This window comes from Emys orbicularis, chromosome 25 (assembly GCF_028017835.1).
Source record: "Emys orbicularis isolate rEmyOrb1 chromosome 25, rEmyOrb1.hap1, whole genome shotgun sequence".
Lineage (NCBI taxonomy): Eukaryota > Metazoa > Chordata > Testudines > Emydidae > Emys > Emys orbicularis.
This window is the reverse complement of record NC_088707.1, coordinates 8,950,858-8,974,253: the sequence shown is the minus strand read 5'-3', so window position 1 is coordinate 8,974,253 and position 23,396 is coordinate 8,950,858. Positions and strand designations below refer to the sequence as shown.

At 56.9% G+C, this 23,396-nt stretch overlaps 1 protein-coding gene across 2 annotated transcripts in view; it reads left to right on the top strand.

Moving 5' to 3' along the window:
- ACE (angiotensin I converting enzyme) overlaps nucleotides 1–23,396 on the top strand; it is a 59,782-nt gene that overhangs the window by 11,811 nt on the left and 24,575 nt on the right. For both annotated transcript variants that reach the window (XM_065422491.1, XM_065422490.1), the window contains exons 2-8: nucleotides 4,759–4,926; nucleotides 11,754–11,847; nucleotides 12,830–12,973; nucleotides 13,871–14,062; nucleotides 15,947–16,044; nucleotides 17,890–18,062; nucleotides 19,737–19,960. In XM_065422491.1, coding sequence (XP_065278563.1) covers nucleotides 4,759–4,926; nucleotides 11,754–11,847; nucleotides 12,830–12,973; nucleotides 13,871–14,062; nucleotides 15,947–16,044; nucleotides 17,890–18,062; nucleotides 19,737–19,960 — 1,093 coding nt within the window. The remainder of the gene's footprint in view (nucleotides 1–4,758; nucleotides 4,927–11,753; nucleotides 11,848–12,829; nucleotides 12,974–13,870; nucleotides 14,063–15,946; nucleotides 16,045–17,889; nucleotides 18,063–19,736; nucleotides 19,961–23,396) is intronic.

Sequence of the window (23,396 nt, the reverse complement as noted above, 5' to 3'; positions counted from 1 at the left end):
TCTCTTTATATGCAATAGATTTTTGTCTGATACATCTAGATGCTGCTGGTGCCCCTCACTCTTGAGTCTAGGCACGTTAGAAATACTTTGGGTAGACAAATGGCTAGAGTGATGTGTATGTAACTATGAAATGCCGCTGCTTTTTGTTTTCAGTGCACTGTGCCTTTAAACCTCCCAGAATTCTGCTTGTGTGTGGAGACATTTGCTGCAGTCTGTTCCCAAGTGAAATGCACACACTACACTCTCTCCGCTGGAGACTGTTTTTTGTTAGTTGGTTTGTTTCCTTAGTTTAAAGTAAAAGTCTCCATATTGGCAATTCCAGCCATTCCAAAATCAGGCTCCAAAAATCATGAGATTGGGTTAAAAAGCAAGAGTTTTAACAAATAAATGTAGGATTCTTTTTTTCTTTGCCTTCTATTGTCTTTAGCTTTTCGGGTTCACTTGCTTTATGTTTTCAAGCTTTTCTCTGAAACCACGAGAGCTAGAAACTTGCTTTAAAAAAAAAAAAAAATTAAATGGAAACCAAGATTCTACCATCATCACGTGACTCCAGGAGTTGGTTCTTTAAGAAAAACACCAAATATTGCAAGATTTGTGATTGGATTGTGAGAGTGAGCAATGCTGAGCCATCTTTGAACCAAAGACGGGATTTTCCCAAAGTGCTCAGCCTTGCTCTAACTTGCCTCCCGTCAGGGTCAATGGGAACAGGGCCGAGACTCGGCGCTTTGAAAGATCCCTCCTGGAAGGTGCATGGCATATCCTTGTGGTTAGCAGAGCAGGACAGACAGATTATGTAAGGAATAGGTTGGTTCCACTTTCTCCTAAGGTTCCATGTATAAAAGGTTTAAGCACATTGCAGACATGAGCGGTACGTGTCCTGATGATTTTAAGCACATGCGTAGAAGCTGTCAGAGATAGTTATCCGCAAATGATTGACTTGCTGGACTCTCTAACCACGTGTGAAAACATCTCATAATTTCCTGTTAATCATTTATAGCCCACTTATAAATGGAGCAGGTTTTTCCCCTGCAAACAGTGCAGTTTAGTCAACCTTGCCTGTTGCAGATGCCAGCAGGGCTGCAAAAGACGCACATTTACCCGCAAGCCACTTATAATCCACCTGCTGCTCCTGTTCAGTTCAAAAGTGGGACCTCACATGCCACCCTTTCTGGAGCTTGTTTGCCAGCTGCAGAAGCTCCAGGCAGGGAGTGGGACTTGGAGCGATTTCCACGTTCGCTGGAAACCGGTGTCTCCTCTCAGAAATGTCAGAGATCAGTGCAACTCTGTGCATCACCTCTGATTATTTCCCCCTTCCTGGCCAGATCTCTTGTAAAGTGCCGTCCTTACACAGCGACTTCTGCGTGAGCCGCTCAGCCACAGGGCTGGCGAGGTTTTCATCTGCACAGCTGGGCTTGCCCAGCATATCTGGGCAATGAGCCATTGGTGTCAGTTGCCAGAAGCGAGCGGAGGGCGGCAAGTGAATGAATGGGGCAAGCTGCAGGAACCCAGGATAATGAGGGAGGTCATTTCAACAGCTGGGGGAATTGCTGCTGATGGGGATCAGAGCAATCATGACTGAAAGGAGTCCTGCTGCCCGATGGACCGATGGCCTTGCTGGGCGTGAATGGTTACACCCCTCGTCTGAACAAACCCTGGATCTTAATACCAGGGGAATCGGGAATCTGAACCTGGATCCGAACGTTAGGGTTCCCCCTTTATCTGTCTATATAACAGGACAGACCAAAATCCTGCATTCAGACATTCCCAAACTTAATGGTGGGGAGTTCAGATCTGGCCCATCCCAAATGCAGGCCAGCGGGGAGGGCCTCAGGGCCTGGCGGGCAGCCTGAGCACGAACGTCTACACTGCTAATTGAGCCAAAGTCCGTTGACCTGAGTTCTAAGAGTCACTGCTGCCTCCCCTTCCCCCCAGTGTAGACGTACCCATATACACCAGTGCAAAGTGGGCCTGATTCTCATACTAAGGCCCTTTTACACAGCTCTAGCAGGCTGTAAAGTGGGAATCAATTGCCTTTCCTCACTTCAAGGCCCCTTCACGCTGCCACTGCCTCTAAGTGAGAATCAGGCCCCCTGAGTGCAAAGTGGGTATAAAATGCCAGCAAATCAGAATGGTAACAATTCACACACACGCACACCCCCCCCTTGGCCCTCCCCTTGTGCCAGTGTGAATGACCACGGTGCAGGGCAATGGGGAAGCGGGTCCTGTACTCAGGAGCGCCGCCAGCTTTTTTGCCGCCCTAGGTGGCAGAGGTCCCACCCCCGAAATGCCGCCCCCGACAGAGGCGGCAGAAGGTCCCGCCCCCAAAATACCGCTGGCGACCGGGACGGCCGAAGATCTGGTTGCCGCCCCCCAAATGTTAGCACCCTAGGCGACCGCCTAGGTCGCCTAATGGGTTGCGCCGGCCCTGCCTGTACTGTGCGGGCTAGCTTCCCACCCAGCCTTGTTTTGTGGCTGCACCAGATTTAGGAAAAGGAATGACAAAAATACCGACAAATGAGCCACTGCCTCAAACCTTGGACAGTCCCTCCCCAGCCCCCCGCGCTCCAGTGGGCGCTCCTCCCCCCTCCCCCACGTTGTCTCATACGAATACCTAGGACTCCCATTAGCACTTGGTTATTATTTAAGTGATAGTAGCATCTAGAGGCCTCAACTGAATTCGGGCCCTGGTTGTGTCGGGCGCTGTAGGTGCACCTAGGTAAGTTTACACTGCAGCGGAGAGGGAGCTTCCCAGCACGGGTGGATGGTCACATGCCAGCACTGCTTGAGCTAGTGTGCTACAGATAGCAGCACACGTTAGCTGTACATGCCCAGGGGGTGGGCCAGGACCGCACTCCTGCAGCTAGCCCGAGCTGCTGTGGCCACACCAGCGCCTAGAGTGAAGGACATAAATCCACACTGTGTCGAGGTCAAGCATAGGAGTTTATTACGCACAGCGCTGGCGGAGTGTCGCCTTGCTTATTAGGCTCAGAGACACTGCCAATCAATTGATTACAATAGAATATATAGATTTTCCATGGGCGGGGTGTGCATGGAAGACAAGATAGCACATTAGCCAGTGGTTAACAGGTTACATAATGTCTCCGCCCATGGTCTCAAGTTAGCAAGTTAACATTTAATTAATACTTTGATAAAATGTTATTAGTATAAAATATATATGTTGAATTCTGATTTGGGGTCCATAGGAATGGAGCAACTCCTTTGATTGTCCAACAGGTACATTCCTAGGGGTTAAAGCAAAGAAACAGTGAAAGTATAGGGCAATAAAGCTTGTCTCCTTTATGTCTTAAGGCAAGCATTGGTCCCTGGGAAGGGAGGTGGAAGGATGCCATATCTTATACTGACATGTGCCAACTTTTCATAAACTCAAGGTTGGATCTGTGGGAAGAACGTTTCCCTGCAGAAGAGACTAACGCAATAGGAACATCCGAAGAAGTGGGTTGTAGCCCACGAAAGCTTATGCTCTAATAAATTTGTTAGTCTCTAAGGTGCCACAAGTACTCCTGTTATTTTTGCGGATATAGACTAACACGGCTGCTACTCTGAAACCTGGCAATAGGAACAGGGATTCTTTGTTCAATTTGAAACATAATTATTCAGTTATTGCTTCAACATCTGGCATTTCTACCGACCAAGCATATCTTAGCAAAGGCAGTGTTATCTTGTTTATTCCAGCTTTCTCCTAGCTGATCACTATTTGCTAGGCCTCTGGTCTCTTGACCATACTCTGGACTTTGGGTCTGGAAAAGAGCTGGCACAATTCATATACCAGGTTGTTATATAAAATGCACATGGATTTTACCCTTCATAGAGCATAGGCGCTGACTTCCCCTCTGCCCGGTGGGTGCTCGACCCCGCCCCTGCACCGCCCTCATTCCACCCCTCCCCAAAGTCCCCACCCCACCCCGCCTTTTCCCACCTCAGCCCCGCCCCCATTCCACCCCTCTTCTCTGCCTCCTCCCCCGAGCGCGCCGCATCCCTGCTCTTCCTCCTCCCTCCCAGAAAGTCGTAAGCGCCACCAAACAGCTGTTAGGCGGCGGGGAGGGGGCAGGAAGCACTGGGAAAGGAGCGGGGATGCAGCATGCTCGGGGAAGGGAGAAATAGGCGAGGAGGGGGGAGCTTGGCTGCCAGTGGGTGCAGAGCACCCACTAATTTTTCCCCGTGGGTGCTCCAGCCCCGGAGCACCCACAGAGTCGGCGCCTATGAGCTAGAGCATCTATCTACCCATGCTGGAAAGCACCCTCCCAGCTACAGTATAGACACACCCCTAGTGAGTGACAGTCCATGCCCCAAAGAGCTGACTGTCTCTATAGACAAAACTCAGTAGAGGAAACAGACAACGGCAGGTGAAGTAGCACCCCGGTGCTCACACAACAGGTGGGTGGCAGGAACAGAACCTGTATCTCCTGAGTCCCAGCCCGGTGCCCTATCCACTAGACCATGCTGCTCATGCATCTGTTACAAAGGTGGTTCTCGTTGTCTCCATTTTACAGGTGTGGCAGCGAGGCAGGGGACCATATTGTGCCTCCCTCTTTGCTGGGCTCGTTGTCCCTGCTGGTTGGAGTTGCGTAGGTCTGCCAGTCTGTGGCCCACGCTGGGGCTGGTTCCCGCTCCCTAGAGCCCTACACAGAGCGGGTCACACGTGCTGCAGGGCAGACGGTCCCCGGGAGCGATGGCTAAATGGTTCTCCCAGGGAAGGGGAATATTTGTCACAGAAGAGTCTTTCCTCCTGCCTTCCAGATCTTGGCCTCCCTGGAGGAGCAGAACTTCACAGAGGCCTGGGGGAAGAAAGCGAAGGAACTCTATGGCTCCATCTGGAAGAATTTCACAGACACTCAGCTGAAGAGTATCATTGGCTCCATCCAGACCCTGGGGCCTTCCAACCTGCCCCTGGACAAGCGTCAGCAGGTAGGCGTCGTGCTGGGTTGCTTTGAGAGCGGGTGGGGAAGCGACACCCAGTGAAGCTAAGGGCACATCTACACTGCAGTTAGACACCCGTGGCTGGCCCGGGCCAGCTGACTTGGGCTCGGGCAATGGGGGTTTTTTAATTGCAGTGTAGATGTTTGGGCTGGAGCCTGGGGAGTCACCAGCTCCGGCTAAAATATGGAGCTCTGCAGCTCGGATTTTCCCAGCTGCTTTTCTGCCCGTTGACCCCACTCCAGGCCTGCTGTGAGCGGGTGCAGCTCCTCCCGCTTGGATGCCGGGCCGCCTGCCAGAGCCTGCCTGGGATGGAATGCCAGCTCCATTCACTCTAGCACGAACAGGCAGGGCGAAACCTGGCAAAGAGCAAAGCAGCGGCAGTAGCAGAGTGCAACGATTGCAGGTGAAAGGTGGGAAACACCAACCCAGACATCCTGGGCCTGCTTCCCCGTCTCCCCCCGATAATAACTCCGTGCAGCAGGGGGCCCTGCCGTGCGCAGCTCCAGGTCTGCCAGATCTGCGCTGCCTGCACAAGAGCTCCCGGTGCCGGGCGTGTTCCGGGGCAAAGCTGCGGTGGAAGGAGGCGTGGCTGTGCTGGACTTGTGCTCCAGTGATTCTGCGTCCCCGTAGGCACAGATCAGCCAGGCAGTGGCAGATAGGAGAGCCAGGTCTCCGATTCCATGTTCATCCCACGGCAGTTTGAGCGTTCCGACTAGGTCTCTTATCCAGCTATCAACTTCCGTGCATGGCCTACGTGGATTTAGTAAATATAGAGTCCCTATTTATAACCAGCAGTAGGGCTGTTTCCCCAGCCCAGGAAGGATTAAATACTATGCCCAGGTCATGGGCAGGCCCTTTCCTCAGTGTATGGTTTGTTCATTCCAAGAACGAACTAGCAAAGTGACCCAGAACAAAGCTGGTCCCCTGGCCGTCGGGGTCAGAGGTCCTTCTCTCTGCTCCAGGGCCAGTCCCAGGAGTCAGCCAACTTCCCTCTCGCAGCTCCCGTTCCAGCCGGGTGGGATAATCAAACAGGGCTGGCTGGCCCGCTCAGGCCCCTGACCCTTAAAAGAGCAGACCCCCTGTTAGTTAGTCACCATGGTTGTCCTTTAAAGGTAAATCAGTGCATGCTCCTGTACTGTGTGACGCCACAAGGAACCCCCATGCAATTAGAATAAGGCCAAGGCAGAGGTGGAGGGAAGATCGGAAAGCAATCAGGGCCATCAGATAGGAGTGCGAGGTAGCAGGCAGAGTTTTCACAGCGGCCCAAGGGAGGCTGACGTTGAAATGGATGGGAACTGACCCTCCAACTCTCGGGCCAGGAGAAGCGCGAGCGGACCAGCCAAGGTAGAGAGCGGAAGGAGTGTCGAGTGCCTAAGGGGAGGGTATGTGACTGGGAAGCGGATTGAGCGGGTTTCTCTTGGAAGAAGTAAACATTGCAAACAAATTGAAACCCAGCGGGTGCCGGAGTGCTTCCCGCGGGAAGGAGAAGAACCAGGGGAGCCAGAAATAAACCAACGGGCCCCAGTCCCGCGGAGGCGTGAGACGCTGTAGGAAGACCAGAGGGAGGCCGGGCTCCAGGGCCTACGTTTTTCAAAGTCCCTAGTGATTCCGGGGGCCCAAGCCGAGATTGGTCTGAAGGGGGCCTGGTTTGCAGAGGGCAGATGCTTGGCACAGTCTGGGAATCGGGCCCCTTTAAGGCCTCTCAAATTGGGCACCCCAAAAAAAATAAATCACTCGTCACTTTGGTACATGTAGCCCCAGTGGCGGAGGGGCTCTGCCCCAGGCTTCAGCTTGAGGAGTAAAAAGGGGAACGGTTCCTAGCAGCTTGATTTAGAGTCTGAAATTCTGCGCCTCCAGAAGGTGCAGGCCCAACCTCCCGGCCCACGGCGCTGGAGGGCAACGGCGGCTTTCAGTCACCTTCTCACCCTGGGCTGCCACAGAGGTCAGTGTGGGCCCCGCTCTAAAATCAGCTCAGCGAGCAGCCTCATTCATGGCACCTGCCCAGGGCGGCCTGTTGGGCCTGAGAGCAGATGGTGCAGAGAGGCATGGAGATGCTACCCCATCCTGAGAACCGGTCCCAAGCCCTCCTGCAAAGGAATGCTGGGGCCCCCACTGTCTACGTAGGTACTTCTCTGCCCCCCCATCCCCACAGCATCTGAGCCAATCACAATGGTTAGTGAGTGCAGCCTCCCAACACCCCTGGGAGGCAGGGCAGGGCTCTTCTCCCCATTGTACAGGTGGGGAACCGAGGCCCAGAGAGGTTAAGTGACTTGCCTGAGGTCACCCAGGGCTGTGGCAGAGCAGGGGCTGTCAGGACCATCCTGCCCGTCTTACAAAGTCGCTGTGTCAGGATGCTGGACAGGCTGTAATTTGCTATGGGACAAGGAGGGCAGTTCCGCCCTCCCAGACTATTAATGGGCACCCCTTTTGGCCCCCGCCCCCGACTTTGCAGGGTATCATACGTTCACATCTAATGGTCTAGTCTAGATGCTGATACAACTCCCCCAACCCCCAAGATTTTTTCTGAAATGACGCCCCTGCTGCCGAATCAAAAGGGGCCCTTACCACGGCTTTCGCCTTTCCTAGGATGGCCTGATTCCCAGGGCATCAATGTCTCCAAGCCTCAGGGCTTCGATGGAAATGACTTTTTCTGTACCTTGCTGGCCAGGTGTGCGGCCAGCAAAGTGTGGGAGCCAATTTGCCCTGCAGCTTGGGCAATGCGTTTGCACGAAAGCTCAGCCCGCGGCGGTAAAAGGCTGCAATGAGGATCTGATAGCATCTTGCACTGGTGTAAACAACTGCTCGGGGCAATGGGGAATCAGGCCCTCAGGAGCAGTGAGGGTACAAAGGGCAGGCGTCCTGGAGGCACAAACTGGTCTCACATCTGCTACACCATGCCAAGGGGGGCACACAAGGGCAGCTGGGGGCAAGCACTGGGGTAGTGGCCTCAGATTAATAGGTCAGAGAAGCAAAGACAGCACATTTTTTCTTTGATCGGGGGAGGAAACATCATTGAGGTGTGAAGGGAACGGGGGGGGGGGGGGGAGGGGCAGGCACTGTTGCCAGGTCAGTTGACACACTGTCAAAAAAATGAACAATGCAGCAGGACAGGGTGCTAAGGAAAATACAGGCAGGAAAGGCAAGGCACCGAGGCCAAAGGAGAGAGAGCAGAAATGAAAACAGCAGCAGCTTTGGCAGGAAATCACTGTCCAGGCTAGAATTTTTCCAGGCTGCTCCTGTGGTCAGGAGAAGCCCCACGGGATCTGTGATGCTCACCAGCGAGCGGGTCATGGTTGTTACCCGCTCCAGAAGTCAGCATGCTGAGGGGAAGGGGGGGCAATTAGTCAGGAATGAGTCAGCGCGAAGAGCACCGCCTCGTGACTGACCACAGCTCCTGGGCGCTCCGTGGCTGCCTCCCATCCATGTGCAGCCCCTGCCCACATCTGCAGAGCCCACGGGGTTAGCGGTGCTAGTGTGACTCTGGGAATGTGGGCAGCGGGTTGCTCCGGGGAGTCAGGCAGGCCCCACTCTGAACGCTGGAGACTAGGCAAGTTACTGCTCTCCGCAGAAATCCTTTTGCCTGGCTCCCTGGCGGGCAAGTGGAGTCTGATTTAAAAGCAAGGGGTGACTCCAGAGACCCCGAGCTCTGCTGCTCCAACCCTCCTCCTCACCCTGTGCAGGTTTAACCAGACTCATTCTGCCTATGCCAGCCAGTGCCCACCAGCACCACTTTCTCCCAGCAAAGCAACCTCACCGTAGAGCATAGCCTGGCCCTGCGCTAGCACCAGCAAAGTTCCATGCAGCTGAATAGGAGGCAGACGGGGGGGGGGGGGGGGGCGTATGGGGCTTGTCAGGTAGGAATCGGGAGGGCCTGGGCCGCCCGCTGCCCAACAGCTTGTGTTGTCGTTTAATCGGGTGCAAAGTGCTACCAGAGCCGAAGTCTGCACCCACTGGGACTGGTGAGAACATTACACACTCACGCTGGGCATAGTGAAATCATTTGCACTGGCGAGAGCATTTCACACCTCCAAAATGTCCCCTTCTTAAACACTCTGCGGTGCGCTGGTGCTGCTGCTCTAATGCCGTGCTGTGCCTCCTCCCCAGAGACAGTCGCAGTTGGGTGATGGCCAAAGCTGTTTTTCTCTGCAAGCAGGGCAACATTTTCCAAAAAGCTCAGGGCCTGCTCCTCAAGGGCTCCGTGCCCACAATGGGGGACAGGCTAATGGGAGAGCTCAATGTGTGCCCGGTGAGCTGGATTCTTTGGGAAATCTGCCCACTTGGTTAAGTGCCTAACTGGGAGCTGAGCTCTCCCAAGGAACCTGGGTCCGGTTTGCGAAGGGCATTGGGAAGCTCCAGGATGAACTACCGCGTAGCAGTGTAAGTTGTGACACTGGGACCTCACCCCACATGCTGGTGCTAGATTCACAGCCGTACTCCATCGGTAGGCCAGGCTTCCCGAGAGCGGCGTCAGCAGCGTCTCTCTCCCGCCGAGAGACGCCTCAGCCATTCTTCGCAGGCAGAACAGAAGCAGCAAGTGTTGAAATCTCCTTCCTGCTGATTAGCTGTATTTAGTCCTTCCCAGCCATAAGGCTTGTAGTGATTGCAAATACCTTCCTTCTCCAGAGGAAAGGCTTCCCGCCCGGCCCCCTCCCCCTCCAGCAGCAAGCTCAGCCTGAGGAAGGGACAAAGCCCTGCCCTTTCCTCTCCTGGAGATTGTAGTTGCAGGCAGGATGCAGAGAATGCCCTGTTGCTATTGTCTTGTTGCTGGCAGTGACCATAATAACCAATGCAAATGTCTTCCCAAACTTTGATCTTCGCTCATTAACTAAACTGAGGCAGCTGCAGCAGTAGAGGGAAAGGACATTATAAATAGCAGCACTCCCAGATAGCTGAAGAGCTACTGGTATTCCCCCAGAGCGGGCCTTTCCTCCCAAAGTGCTTCACAGCTCTATCAGTGAGAATCATTTTACCCACCACTGCAATGCAGCCCCCTCTGGGGTGCAGTGTGGCAGCTGTTGAACACATGATGCCACACAGCAATTTAGGACAAGAAGCGCTAATGGCCATTCCATTGAAATGGAATTTTAGGGAGCAGGATGTGATTTCCCAAACTGGAATTTGGCCGGAACAATGGGGCTAACAATTCTACTTATCTGAAAACCATCGTGGGATCTTTAGTGGTCACAAGTGGTCAGGGCCTCAGGCCTCCATCTCGTCATCCAAGCCACACTTTCAGCAGCATCAAGAATGCTCCCCTGGCTTCACGGGAAAAGCACCAGCAGAGCCTAGAGGCCTCAACCGGGATCAGGGTCCCATCCTCGTGCTGGGGGCTGCACACCCGCAGAGTGAGAGACTGCTGGAAAAAGCCAACCACCTAAATAGGCAGGAAGGGAAACAACTTGCCAGAGGTCACACAGCCAGCCAGTGGCAGAACCAGGAATAGAGACCAACTCTCCTAACTCGGCATCCTATCCACCCTGCTTGCTGAATACAATTCCAGCAGCACTTTGCTGGCTTCCTGGTCAATCCAAGGAACTGTATTCCCTGGAGATCTGAGTGCTGCCGAAGTCAGTCCTATGGGGTGGGAGGGTAGGTGGGCACAGCCCACAGCCCAGCGTTCACTGGCAGCTGGCTATGTGGGCTATATTAGGAAGCTCCCCATCTACAGAAAGGGACATAGACCTTCGATGAGGCAGCTTTTCTTGGCATAAGGCGAGGTGGCCATGCTGGGATGTAGGTGCCTTGGCAGAGCAGGGGGAGGGCAGGGGTGGATTGGCAGGGTGGTGCAGATCAGGCTGGTAAAGATGGGGAGTGGGTGTGAAAACTGGCAGAGGAGAGGTTGTTGCAGAGGACTCGGGTGCCTGAGCGAAGAGCTGTGTGCGGGGGGGTGGAGCAGGACAGGAATAGCGGTGGGGGCTGCAGGTCGAGCCGGGGGTGTACTGGCAGAGCGATGAGTAGCAGGGTCGCTCTAGGTCAGGATTGAATTGTGTTAGTAGATTGTGGGGCAGGGAAGGGACTCTTTGCACAGCATCTGTCCGCCCTCTGCCCGCTACAGCATTCATCTGGCCCTCGGGATGGGCGTCCCTCGTTTTCGATGGATCCCACATAAGCCTGACATGGTCCCCTGCAGATTGTCGGTGGCAGGCGGGCTGACTCAGGAACCCAGGGTCACTGACACTGTTCGTTACACCCCATCACCACTCCTCACCGTGGGTCACTGAGCCATCTGGGCCCGGGGCAGGCTGGGAGATGCATGGCCTGGCTCCTTCTAACCAGTCGGATCGGCTCCCCGTTTGCCCCTTATTTTAACGAGCCCTGACAACGCAGCCCACAGAAAAGCACACTCCACCTTCATGCATGCACAGCCCCCCTTCTGCCAAATCACCCACCCATACACCCCCCAAACCACACGCATGCCCAGCCTTCTTCCTCCACACACATTAAACGACACCAGCCAAACCGCGCACGCAGCCACCCCCACCTGCAGTCCCATTCACCCTCACAAACTCACCCACAAAAGTACCCCCACAAAACTACAGGCACGGACAATTTTTTCCCACCATAACATACTCCCGCATGCAGGTGTGCACCCCTCCAGTCTACACATGCACCAAACTACACGCATTCACACCCTCCCTGGAAAAACTACATGCACCGAGCACCACGTACCAAAGTGAAAGGCACCTCAGCGGCACTGTCGATACATAGGCGGGGTATCCCCGTGCCGGAACTCGGACTGGATTGCCCATGTGTTGAAGGAAGCCCTGAGTCCATGTCCTTCGACCCCTAACATCTGCTTTTGCCTCCTCCCCCAGTACAACACCCTCCTGAGCGAGATGGACAATATCTATTCCACCGCCAAGGTGTGTCCTCCAAACCAGACCTCCAACTGCTGGTCTCTGGAGCCAGGTACGGTGCCTTCCCGTCCCTGCTGACCCGTATTCCGTCGCTTTCTGAACTTGGAAGCTCCTGGCTCAGGGGGTGGGCCTGAGTCTGCAAGGTGCTGAGCGCCCTCAGCCTCTGCCGGAGCCAATGGGAGCCGGGCGCGATCAGCACCTTCCAGATTTGGGTCCCTTCTCGAGGAGGCAAGAAAGCAGCGCAAAGCCTCCTGCTTGCTCAGTGGCCCCGATCCTACCGGTCAGTGGGAGTTTGGTCACTGACTTCAGGGGAATTTGGAAGCTCTAAGCCAGGTTTGGTAGTTGAGGGGAAGGAAATCAGACTCCCCGGTTCATCTGGGCAGGGAGGAATCACAGACGGCCGGGTACGCGATGGGCCTTCAGACACTTTCTCGGAAGTCTCAGGCACTGGCCGCTCACCACAGGCAGGTGACAGGATGAGGGGGTCCAATGGCATGAGAGCTCCTACGCTAGAGGAGCTGCCATGGGGGGACTGGAAGGCTGCCATTGAACTGGAGATGGGGCGAGGGGAGGAGAAAGGGGGTGTCGGGCTGCTCCTGGCGGGCGTTAGAGCCGACAAGCCTTCCTGCATCACAACCTTTGCTCCCTCCGCGGCCGCAGGATCCTGCTCCAGTTTCAGATGTCCAGCGCCCCGGGTGGGGGAGCTGTTTGGATCTGGGGTGTTTGTTCAGCATGTTACAGGCACAGGGGCCACTGGGGTTTGGTCTGCAGACACCCCACCATTCCCAGGGCTCTGGCCCCTTGTGAAGCCAGGGCACTGTCTGGCACCCCGATGTTTGTGAGCGTTTGGCTCCGTCTCTGCTTGAGCCGTAGAGAACCAGACGGGGGTTCACACCCCTCCCTCTGCCCCAGCCTGTGTCCGTGCAGCGGCCCTAGGACGTTGGGGAGACCTGTGGAGGGTGGAAAGAAACTCCCCCTGCGCGTGACGAAAGCTGGCATGACTCTCTGTCGTCTTTTTCTCTTTCGTGCCTCAGAGATAACCGACATCATGGCCAACTCCCGCAGCTACAAGAAGTTGCTCTATGCCTGGGAGGGCTGGCACAGCTCAGCTGGAAACCCCCTGAGGCCCAAGTATGAGGAGTTTGTGACGCTGAGCAACGAAGCCTACAGGATGGACGGTGAGAGGGACCTAGGACAGCTGCTATTGCAGGCATCTCTGTCACCAAGCAGGGGGCGGGCGATGGGGGAGCCTCACAAACCAGCCCCAAACTCAGCAACACCTGATGAAGGACAATCGCTCCTCCTGGGGTCAGGAGGCACCTCTCCTCCCTGCGTCACCCCATGCCCACGGCACAGCACTGCGTGAGGAGTGCATTCGAGGCGTCAGACTCGCCTCTCGCCCGGATGTAAATCAGGAGCCCAGGGAACCCCGCTGGTGGAAGCGAGGGGAGAGTCACGCCTGGGACGTTTCATGCCACATCTGACACTGGGCAACGCAGGATGCCGGCCTCGATGGCCGTGGCTCCATTTCAGCACGGCAGCCCCTGTGCGCTGGGGCAGTAGCCGGGGCTCAGTTTCCCCATTGCTGGTGCATTCGTGCTCAGCTACACCCCCCCAGTGAAATGTAAGTGAGATCAGACGCTGGCCCACTGCGCGAGATGCCTGGCTCTGGCCAAGCTCTGCTCTGCGGCAAAGGGAACCTCGGGGCTGCTCTAGCTTGGGCCTAGCAGAGTTCTGGCCACGCCCCCTTCACTCTGACCACACCCCCTTTCCTCTGGCCACACCCCCTTTCCTCTGGCCATGCCCCTGCTCAGTAAAGCCGGGGTAATGAGCAGGGATGTACCAGCTGGGGATTCCCCCCCTGTCCCCGGCTGGCAGCTCACCTGCAGGGGCAGGTGTCTCTACCCACTGGGGACAGGGCTGCTCTCTGCCTTTCATGCAGCCCTCCAGCAGGCATCCTTGCTCTCCCAGGGATGATTTTGTGCAGAAAGGCAAGGAGGGGCGGTCCCCGAAATGCCGTCCCCGGGCAAGACGCTGGAGTTCATTGCTGTTGGCCCTGTGCTCTCCGTTGCCAGGTTTCAAGGATACCGGCGCTTACTGGCGCTCCTGGTACGACTCGCCCACGTTTGAGGATGATCTGGAGGAACTCTACCACCAGCTGGAGCCCCTCTACCTGAACCTCCACGCCTTTGTCAGGAGGAAGCTGTACGAACGCTACGGCCCCAAGTACATCAACCTCCAGGGCCCCATCCCTGCTCATTTACTGGGTAAGTGGGCACAAGGCAGGCCCTGTGCCCACTGGGGAGGGATGCCCGCCTCTCCCACTCTAGGGTGCAAAGACAATAGCTGCCTCAGGAGGATGGGGGTGTGCCCATGCAGATCTGGGCTGGGCTGGGGGCAGTGCAGGCTGACCTTGTGCTAAGGGAATTGGGAGGAGGGTGGACATGAGGTCAGCAACAGGGAGGGGGAACTGTGGAGCGTTTGGGTAGCAGTGGGAGGCGGGATTCGGGGAAGGCAGCTGCAGCCCTACATGCCCAGCTCTGTATATTACATGTGCAAGGAACGCCGTACCCTGTGGGGAGTTGTTGGCAGCCGGGATCGAACCCAAGACCTCTGGACCTAAAGGCACGAGCCTCCCCCGCCTGAGCTAAACGATCACGCTCTGCCGGTGTCCCAGCCACCCCAGAGCAGGACAGAGCACGCCGCCGAGTGGGTTCCATACACGCCCTGCACATGTTCCTCTGCTCCTGCCCTGCACCAGCGCAGCTCGGGAGCCACTGGGTGTAGCAGGGGCTGCTCCGCTCTCAGCTCCCCCAGCAACGCTGAATGAGGCCCAAGGGCTCCCGTGGCGTTGATGGGCCCCCATCACACAGGGTGGCTCTGGGAGATCCTACACACTGAGGTTCTGCCTTGGCATTAAAGATCTCCAGGGCACTTTCTCTAAGCGAGGAGATTTCCCAGCACCTGCCGCTTCTGCATGCTCTGGAGCGACCATCCTCAACTCCAGCGGTGGCTGCCTTTCAACAGGGCTGCCGACCCAGAGTTCGCAGAGTGCTTTGAGCTGGAACATAGTCTCAGATCAGCCCGTCACTGCGTGACACGCACTCATGCTGGTGGCCCCCGACAATCAGGCCATGTGAGCGGCACAGCTGCTCGAGCTGGGAGCATATTGTTCTCAGTTATTTATCAGCCCAGAGCAGCTGCTCAAGGCAGTTCCAGATCTCCCCAAAGAGAGGAAAACAGCAGAGGGAAGAACCCAAACAAACCCCAGCACTGGGGCTGCGCAGCCTGGGGAAGGAATTCCCAGATATTTAGCACTGGAACAGATTCCTCCACCCACCCATGCGCGCTAATTACTCGGCTTTGAAGTTGAATTTATGCCAGGCGATTGGGCGGCGGGGGTGGGGGGGAGCACGAGGGAATGGGAAACGCTTGGGGCCAAGCTCTGTGCACAAGGTTGCATAGACTGTCGTGAACCGCCCTCCATGCAGTAGTTACGGCAGGGCACCGCAGCGCCTTCCCAAGGGCTGAGGCAGGGTTAGGAAATCAGACAATTGCAAAGATCCCAGCAGAGGGCATATGATCCCACCCCGCCGCCCTTGCCCCATCTCCTCCCTCACCTGCTGGTGTCAGTAACCCGCTCTTCCGTAGTGCCCGTTGTCCGAAGAGCTTCCCGCACTTTTCCCGGCATCCTCCCTGTTGTACCGAGGTGTGAAACGGAGTCACGGAGCCGGGCAGCGATTTGCCCAATGAGTCAATGGCAGGGCAGGCAATAGAGCCTGGGAGGCCCTGTGCCGTGCTCTGACCGTTGGACTGCGCTTCCTCTTATTGCAGCTAGAGGCAAGGGAAGGAAACCTCTCCTTCTCCAGCTCCAAAAGGTGCTGAAACGAGGGAGGAAAGTGAAGGAGCCGTCACATACCTTCTCCCCGACGAGCCCCTGCTGCTCTCCAAAGCTCCCTATCTCCAGGGATGCTCCAGTAGGCGGCCATCGGTTCTGTTCAGCTCCCTGCAACCAGGCCAAGCTCTCTCCCTGGAGGAAAGGGCGCTGATGGGCCCGGAGCGCTCTGCCCCGTCTAGAGGCAGCCAGAGTTGGTTCATAGGAACAGCTGCCTGCTGTAGCGAACCCCTGAGCTGTGCTGTTCTCTCTCCAGGCAACATGTGGGCCCAGCAGTGGAACAACATCTACGATATGATGGTCCCCTTCCCGGGCAAACCCAACCTGGACGTCACCAGCACCATGGTGCAGCAAGTAAGAGCCTGGCGGCCATTCGCTGCCCTTGTTTAGCCTCTTGCCCCGAAGCCTGACATGGGGCTTGAGTGCCAGGGATTGTGGGTAGAGGCAGGTAAATCACCCCGCAAGAGATGAGGACGCCCCACCGGCTGCCCATGGGGCGGTTTGCAGAGCGCTGCCTGTGGCGATGGGCCGCGTCGCTCCTGGAGGGGCCGTGCTGAGCCGGGCGCGTTTTGCCCCATAGAACGTCTCTCATGCAAACTGCATCCCCCCAGCGCCTGGCCGGAGGCATAGACGGAGACACTCCGAGGCCGGAAGGCACCATGGTGGTCACCTGGTCTGCCCACCTGCATAGCACACGCCAGCAGGGTCGCCCGGGGGGGGGGGGGGCAAGTGGGGCAATTTGCCCCAGGCCCCCACGAGAATATAGTATTCTATAGTATTGCAACTTTTTTTATGGAAGGGGCCCCCAAAATTGCTTTGCCCCAGGCCCCCTGAATCCTCTGGGCAGCCCTGCACACCAGAGGACTTCCCTGCATTGATTCCTGGTTGAACGAGAGCAGATCTTTTAGTAAAACATCCGGTTTGGATATTCAAACTCCCAGTGATGGAGAATGCAGTGCCACAGTGCAGGGCTGACGGGAGTGATCGTAGCACCACCAGCCCAAGGCCAACAGCAGAGGGAGAAAGAGAGGGGGGCTTCCTTTCTGTGGTCACTGCCCCCAGGGGAAACTCACGACAACGAACCATTTTCAGTGGCAGCAGCCTCCAGGTCTGAGCCCCAGGGCAAATCTAATTTTCTGGGGAAGGGCTGATAAAAAGGCTGCCAACTTGGGCAAATCTGCTTTGGCCGCCCTCCCAGAATCTCTTCGGCAAGATCCAGGTGAAGGAACGTTACTCGGTGTGTACAGCGCGGGAATAGAATGGGTCCAATTCCTCGCTGGTGCAAGGGGACTGGACCCAGGGCAGAATTTGGCCCAAGAAAGAGAAAAAAGCGAGAGAAGGGCTGGGAGGAAATGGAGAAGGGAGGGAAGGGGGGGAAGATAAGCAGCAGGGTGTGAGTGAGAGATTTCTTCTTGGGCAGACAGAGAGACTCCAGGCAGCTGGACCCCGTGAGCCTTGCTGGTGCTCCTGCAGCCAAAGGAAAGCTCCAGGGTCCCCAGCTTGCATCACTGTGGGCCACTCACATGCTCTCAGCACAGTCACGAGCAGTTAATGGGCGATTCCTCTGCATAGCTTGTGTCTCCGGCTCCCTGGCTTGGGAGCAGGGCTGGGAACAGGCCCTCGGTGGTCTGGGCAGGAGACAAGCAAGGGAGGAACCGCCAGCTGATTGAGTGGTGACAGAGCCTGGGCCGTGCCCTCTGAGTGCGGTGGTGTGGGGAGGGCGTAGAGGGTTAACAATCCAACCCAGCAGGCCTGATTTGTCAGGGCCCTGCACGTCGTGTCGTCATCCGCACCAGTGCGGGGGGGAAACCACCAGTCCCGTTTGCGCTAATGCAAATGGCGGCACAAGGCTCCGGGCTGCAGGGAGAGGAGCCCGACTTGTTTAGTGTCCTGCTGCTGGCATCTTCTCAGCTACCAGCATCTCTCGGGCTGCCCTGCCGTGGTGTATCTCAGCAGCCTTACGCAGGTACCGCGCATCCCATAGGAGCCATCTCTGCCCCACTGTATCTATCCTGGGGATCAGCAGAGAGCCCTGTTCTCCAGGGCTGTGAACCCGGCCCCCTTCGCCATTCCTTGGAAAAGGACGTGACCCTCCCACTGCTGAGGCTTGCACTGCCTGACTGGCCCGGGAGCGGCCCGGCCCCAGGCAGCCTCCTCCTGGCCTGTGTAACATGGCTTCCCTCGGCTCTGCTTGCCCAGAACTGGAACGCGACGCACATGTTCCGGGTCTCCGAGGAGTTCTTCACCTCGCTGGGGCTGCTGGGGATGCCGCCGGAGTTCTGGGAGAAGTCCATGCTGGAGAAGCCGGCGGACGGTCGGGAGGTGGTGTGTCACGCCTCCGCCTGGGACTTCTACAACCGCAAGGACTTCAGGTGTGTGGGGGCGGGAGGCCAGGCCCGACTGGAGAGAGAGGCTGGGGAGCCGCTTGACTCCACGCACAGCCTGGGGAGGGCGGGCTGGGGAAGGGGACAAGGGCCACGTTAGCGCTGCAAGGAATCAGGTGGGTGGGAGGGAGCTGAGTGCGCCACCTGCCAGGGGACACGTCCTGTTGCCTCAGTTTCCCAGCCCAGCCCCACTTCTGCTTTCTTCCTAGCAGCTCCTGAGATAGGAGTTAGGCCTGGTCAACACATACTGGCATAGCTAAGTCGGTCAGGAGTGTGACCCCCCCCCCGCACCTTCTAGCCACGTAACCATGCCGGCAACCCCCCAAAGGTGACCCCCCCCTGCACCTCCAAGCCACATAACCATGCTGGCAACCCCCCTGTGTGACCACCCCGCACCTCCTAGCCACGTAACCATGCTCTCAACCCCCAGTGTGACCCCCCCTGCACCTCCTAGCCACATAACCATGCCGGCAACCCCCAGTGTGACCCCCCCACACCTTCTAGCCACGTAACCATGCCTGCAACCCCCCAAAGGTGACCCCCCCTGCACCTCCAAGCCACATAACCATGCCGACAACCCCCCTGTGTGACCCCCCCGCACCTCCTAGCCACGTAACCATGCTCTCAACCCCCAGTGTGACCCCCCCTGCACCTCCTAGCCACATAACCATGCCGGCAACCCCCAGTGTGACCCCCCCACACCTCCTAGCCACATAACCATGCCGGCAACCCCCAATGTGACCCCCCCCGCACACATCTCCTAGCTACATAACTATGCTCTCAACCCCCAGTGTGACCGCTCCCGCACCTCCTAGCCACGTAACCATGCTCTCAACCTCCAGTGTGACCCCTCACGCACCGCCTAGCCATGTAACCATGCCAGCAAACCCCCCAGTGTGACCCCCCGAACCTCCTAGCCACATAACCATGCCAGCAACACCCCAAAGGTGACCCTCCTGCACCTCCTAGCCACATAACCATGCTCTCAACCCCCAGTGTGACCCCACACACACCGCCTAGCCACGTAACCATGCCAGCAAACCCCCCAGTGTGACCCCCCCGAACCTCCTAGCCACATAACCATGACAGCAACCCGAGGGTGATCCCCCCCCACATCTCCTAGTCACATAACCATGCCAGCAAACCCCCGAGGGTGACACACACACCCCGCACCTCCTAGCCATGTAACCATGCCAGCAACCCCCCCAGCAGAGATGCAGCTATGGGGGGCTTCTGCCTGCATAGCTAACGTGTTCCCATCCCGGCAGAACTCCTCCTCCCGCCGGCGTACGCTGTGTCCATGCTCGGGGGCTGTAGCATAGCCATTGCCTTACCTTGGCAGCCCGTGTTCTCCCCTCTCCGCCGACACCACCTGCCGGAGTCCCGCCTTGCACTGACCCTCCCCAGCGCCCTAGGGTCCCTTCTGTGCTGCTGTGAGCATCCGTTCCCGGGGGGGGGGAGCTAGGAGAGAGCAATAGGAGGGTGTTCCCAGCGGGGGCGGGGGGCTGTGTGGGCTGCTGACTCTCCCTGCCCCACCGAGTATGTTGCTTCCCACCTGCCAGGGGCTAGGAGGCTCCCTGCCAGGGCTGAGTGTATCCCAGCAGGGGGGAGCGGGCAGGTCAAAGGGCGCGTGTGGACAGGACTCTGCCCCTCGCCCTGCAGGATCAAGCAGTGCACTACGGTCACCATGGAGCAGCTCTTCACGGTGCACCACGAGATGGGCCACGTCGAGTACTACCTGCAGTACAAGGACCAGCCAGTCACCTTCCGCAGCGGGGCCAACCCCGGCTTCCACGAGGCCATCGGTGACGTCATGAGCCTGTCGGTCTCCACCCCCGGCCATCTCAAGAAGATCGGGCTCCTCAGCCAAGTCACCCAGGATGCAGGTACCAGCAGGGACGTGCCCCCGAGGCACCAAGAACCGGATACCTCCTCTGGACAGGAGGCAGGGAGAGGGGAGGGCGGGTAGGGGGCTGCTGCATGAGCTGAGATCTGCGGGGAGGAAAGATGCCCTATGGCGCCAGGGCCCTGGCTCTGAGCCGGGGCACCTTCCACACACTTTCCCCTGCCTCCGGCGTGCAAGTTGCTAACTCTGCCGTTCATGCCCAAGCGTGTCTTTAGGCTGGAGGAGTTTGGGCTCCCAGCTGTCATCACACCCCTGGCTGCCCTGTCCCTCCAGCTCTTGTGTCGCACGTTGGCTGGTCCGGGAGAGCATCTGAGTCCAGAGTGAGCTCTGAGGGGATTTTCTGAGTGCTAGCCGTCGGCGCTCCTTGCCTGGGGACTGCTCTCCGTGCTGGTGCAGGTCATACGTCCCTGGCTGGTGCACTTATTTTCACTCACACCTAGCACTTGTGTGGCATTCTTAAATCGAGAGATCTCAGAGCACTTCCCAAAGTGCGTGAGTATCATTATCACTGTTTGACAAAGGGAGAAACTAAGGTTAAGTGACGTGACCAGGATTATATGGCACGTCTGTGGCAGAGCTTGGACAAGACTCTGGCAGTTGTGGCTTACAGGCCCCTCGTGCTAACAATTAGCCCATCCTGCCTCCCACAGCAGCACCTGAAAGTAATGGCCTAGATCCTCAGCTGGTGTAAATTGGCCTAACTCCACTGACTTCAATGGAGCTACACCAGCTTACACCAGATGAGGCTCTGGGCCCGGGTGTCCAGAGACGTGGACAGCATGAGTCTAAGGAACCCAGCTAGCATCCTCCTGACCAACAGCAGGGCAGTTGTTCACTTCCCCTTCCAAAGAATGAACCTTCCCCCGTCCTTCAATCCTGCTCCAGCCAAAGACCTGTTTGGGCTGAGCTTCGGGGCTCGCCTGGTTCTGAAGCCACGGGCACTTGCCCGCCCTGCTGCCCTGGGAACCGCTCGCTGAGGGGGAGGAAGGAGAAGGCTGCACCAGGCAGGTCCAGGCGTTTCCGTGAAGCGAGCGTCTTTGTGAGGAGGAGGAGGAGCGCGCGAGGGGAAGGCGCAGCAAAGGTCGCCGGCAATTCGCTTCTTCTGATGAGAGCGGACGATTTGTGATCCTATTGCTGATCAGCCACCCTGCGCGCGCTGGGTCAGCATGGGGAGCAAAGGCTGGGACCCAGGCCGCTCTTACTCAGGGAAAACTGTCCCTGGGCCTAGCCCGCTGGCTCCCTGGGATGCTCGGCACCTCTCTGGTTCGGGCCCGTGAACGTCAACGGACATTTTGCCCGAGCAAAACCAGCATAAGGACTTGTGGATTATTTGTCCTTAAGATTTGAATGGCCACGGGTCCGAGTCTGGTCTCACTTATCTGGATGCAAAGCAACCAGTGCAAGTGCAGGGCCGGGGCCCAGGTTTTGAAAGGGGCCTCCAGCTTTGGAGTGTAATTGCACGGATCCGATTGCAGGAGTGGGCTGGTGCCCGGACACCGAGATGCCATTATCTGCACCCCTGAAGGACTCCCACAGGAACACCTCTGGGTGCTAAATCACAGGCCGGCTTGGGAACCGGGGCTCTGTGCCTCGTTTGCTTTGAAGCAAACCTTTCTCCCTGCCAGCAGAACAGAACTTTCCTGGCCGAGGTGTCCCTGGTTTCTTCCTGGAATCTGGACGGAAAGCTCCTTGCCGCCAAGCAAGCCTATTTCCAAGGAGAAGTCAGCTCTCTGGGCTGGGTTTCATGATCAGTGAATTCTGAAAAGACATCCATCTTAGGCTCGGACCAGCTGTCTGAGTGAAAGCGACTAGTGCCTGCTGGAAAGGATCTGTCCTGGAGCTGGGCTTTAACCGGGCCACATGTTGAGCCAGACAGCACCAGGATGAGCCAAATGCATTTTGCAAACTGCTGCTGCAAGCCAGCGGCGGCTTTGCAGGGGAAGGAACATTCTTGGGATCGTATTTATGCTGATGATTATGATTACGGTCTGGAGGTCTGCCAGTGCACCTCCGTCCTGGCCTGCACAGCTGGATAGTGCCTTGGGAGCAGCCAAGGACGGGGCTAGGCATTGAACAAAGAGTAGCAGAGAGCCGCAGCTTGGAAGAGCTAACAACCCAAATGGGCCAGGCAGACCCGGAGGGGAAGGGGTAGGACATGCCAGCAGATGGCAGCAAACGGCATGATTTCTGTACTTCTTGGGTGGGTTTAGGTAGGAGGGGATCAGCTAACTGGAAAGGGGATGGGGAGGGGGATAGGGCAGGGATCAGAGGCTAGGGGTGGAGTGAAAAGACTGAGGGAGGATGAGGGGGAGGGTTGGCGCAATCAGCCAATTGCAGGGCTGAGAGAGTCCAATCAAAACGGTAGAAAGTTCTCCAGAAGTCCCCAGCTCCCTGCTTTGGCTGCTTCTGCACCGACAAGCCTGAGACTCTGGCCTGGCATACACCAGAAACTTAGGTCGGTCTAGCTACCTTGCTCAGGGACGTGCCAACTTCATGCCCCTGAGCATCAGAGCGAAGCCGACCTGTGCCCTGGTGTAGACACCGCTAGGCTGACAGAAGGATTCTTCTGTCCACCACTGTGGTGTTTAGATGCTGCATGTGATTATTAGAACTGGGAGCACTGGCTGTTGGGAGTCTGAAAGGACAGGAAACAGGAAGGAGGGGGGAGGAGTTGAGGAGGCTGGGAGAGTTACAGAGTGTGCAGCTACAGCTTGGTAAAGAGATTTCCACTGTAAATAAAGTTCTGTTGACGTTTGTTAATACCTTGCCTGGTGGATACAACAACCACGCTACTGCCTCTCGAGGGGATGGATTTACTAGAGCGATGGGAAGGGTGGAGGGGAGGTACCACCTGGGTCCTGGTGCCACCAGAGTGGGGTTGGAATGCTGCCTACTCACCACTCAGAGGGGAAAACTGATCTCTCCTGGGGGCTTGTACAGCAGTGACCTGTGCTGACTTCCAGGTGGTTTCCTGTCTAGTTCGTTCCCATTGAACCCATAGGAGTCTTGCCAGTGACTTCTAGGGTGACCAGATGTCCCGATTTTATAGGGACAGTCCTGATTTTTGGGTCTTTTTCTTATATAGGCTCCTATTACCACCACCACCACCCCCCGTCCCGATTTTTCACATTTGCTGTCTGGTCACCCTAGTGACTTCACTGGGAGCAGCAGCATCCGCTGTGGAAACACACAAGAGACCTGCAATATGCACATGGGATCTGGTTCCCGCTCAGCGGGCGTGAAATACTCCCAGGTCAGAACGCACCAATTCACACTCGCTTCGCCCTGGCCACAGCACCAGGGGCCTGCTCCCCTTTACACCACCCAGACAACAGGGGAGTCAAATTACAGTTACACTCGCCTCTGGGCCCATTTACACTGCCAGAGTGGGGCCGTAGTGGGAGTGAGAGGCGGGC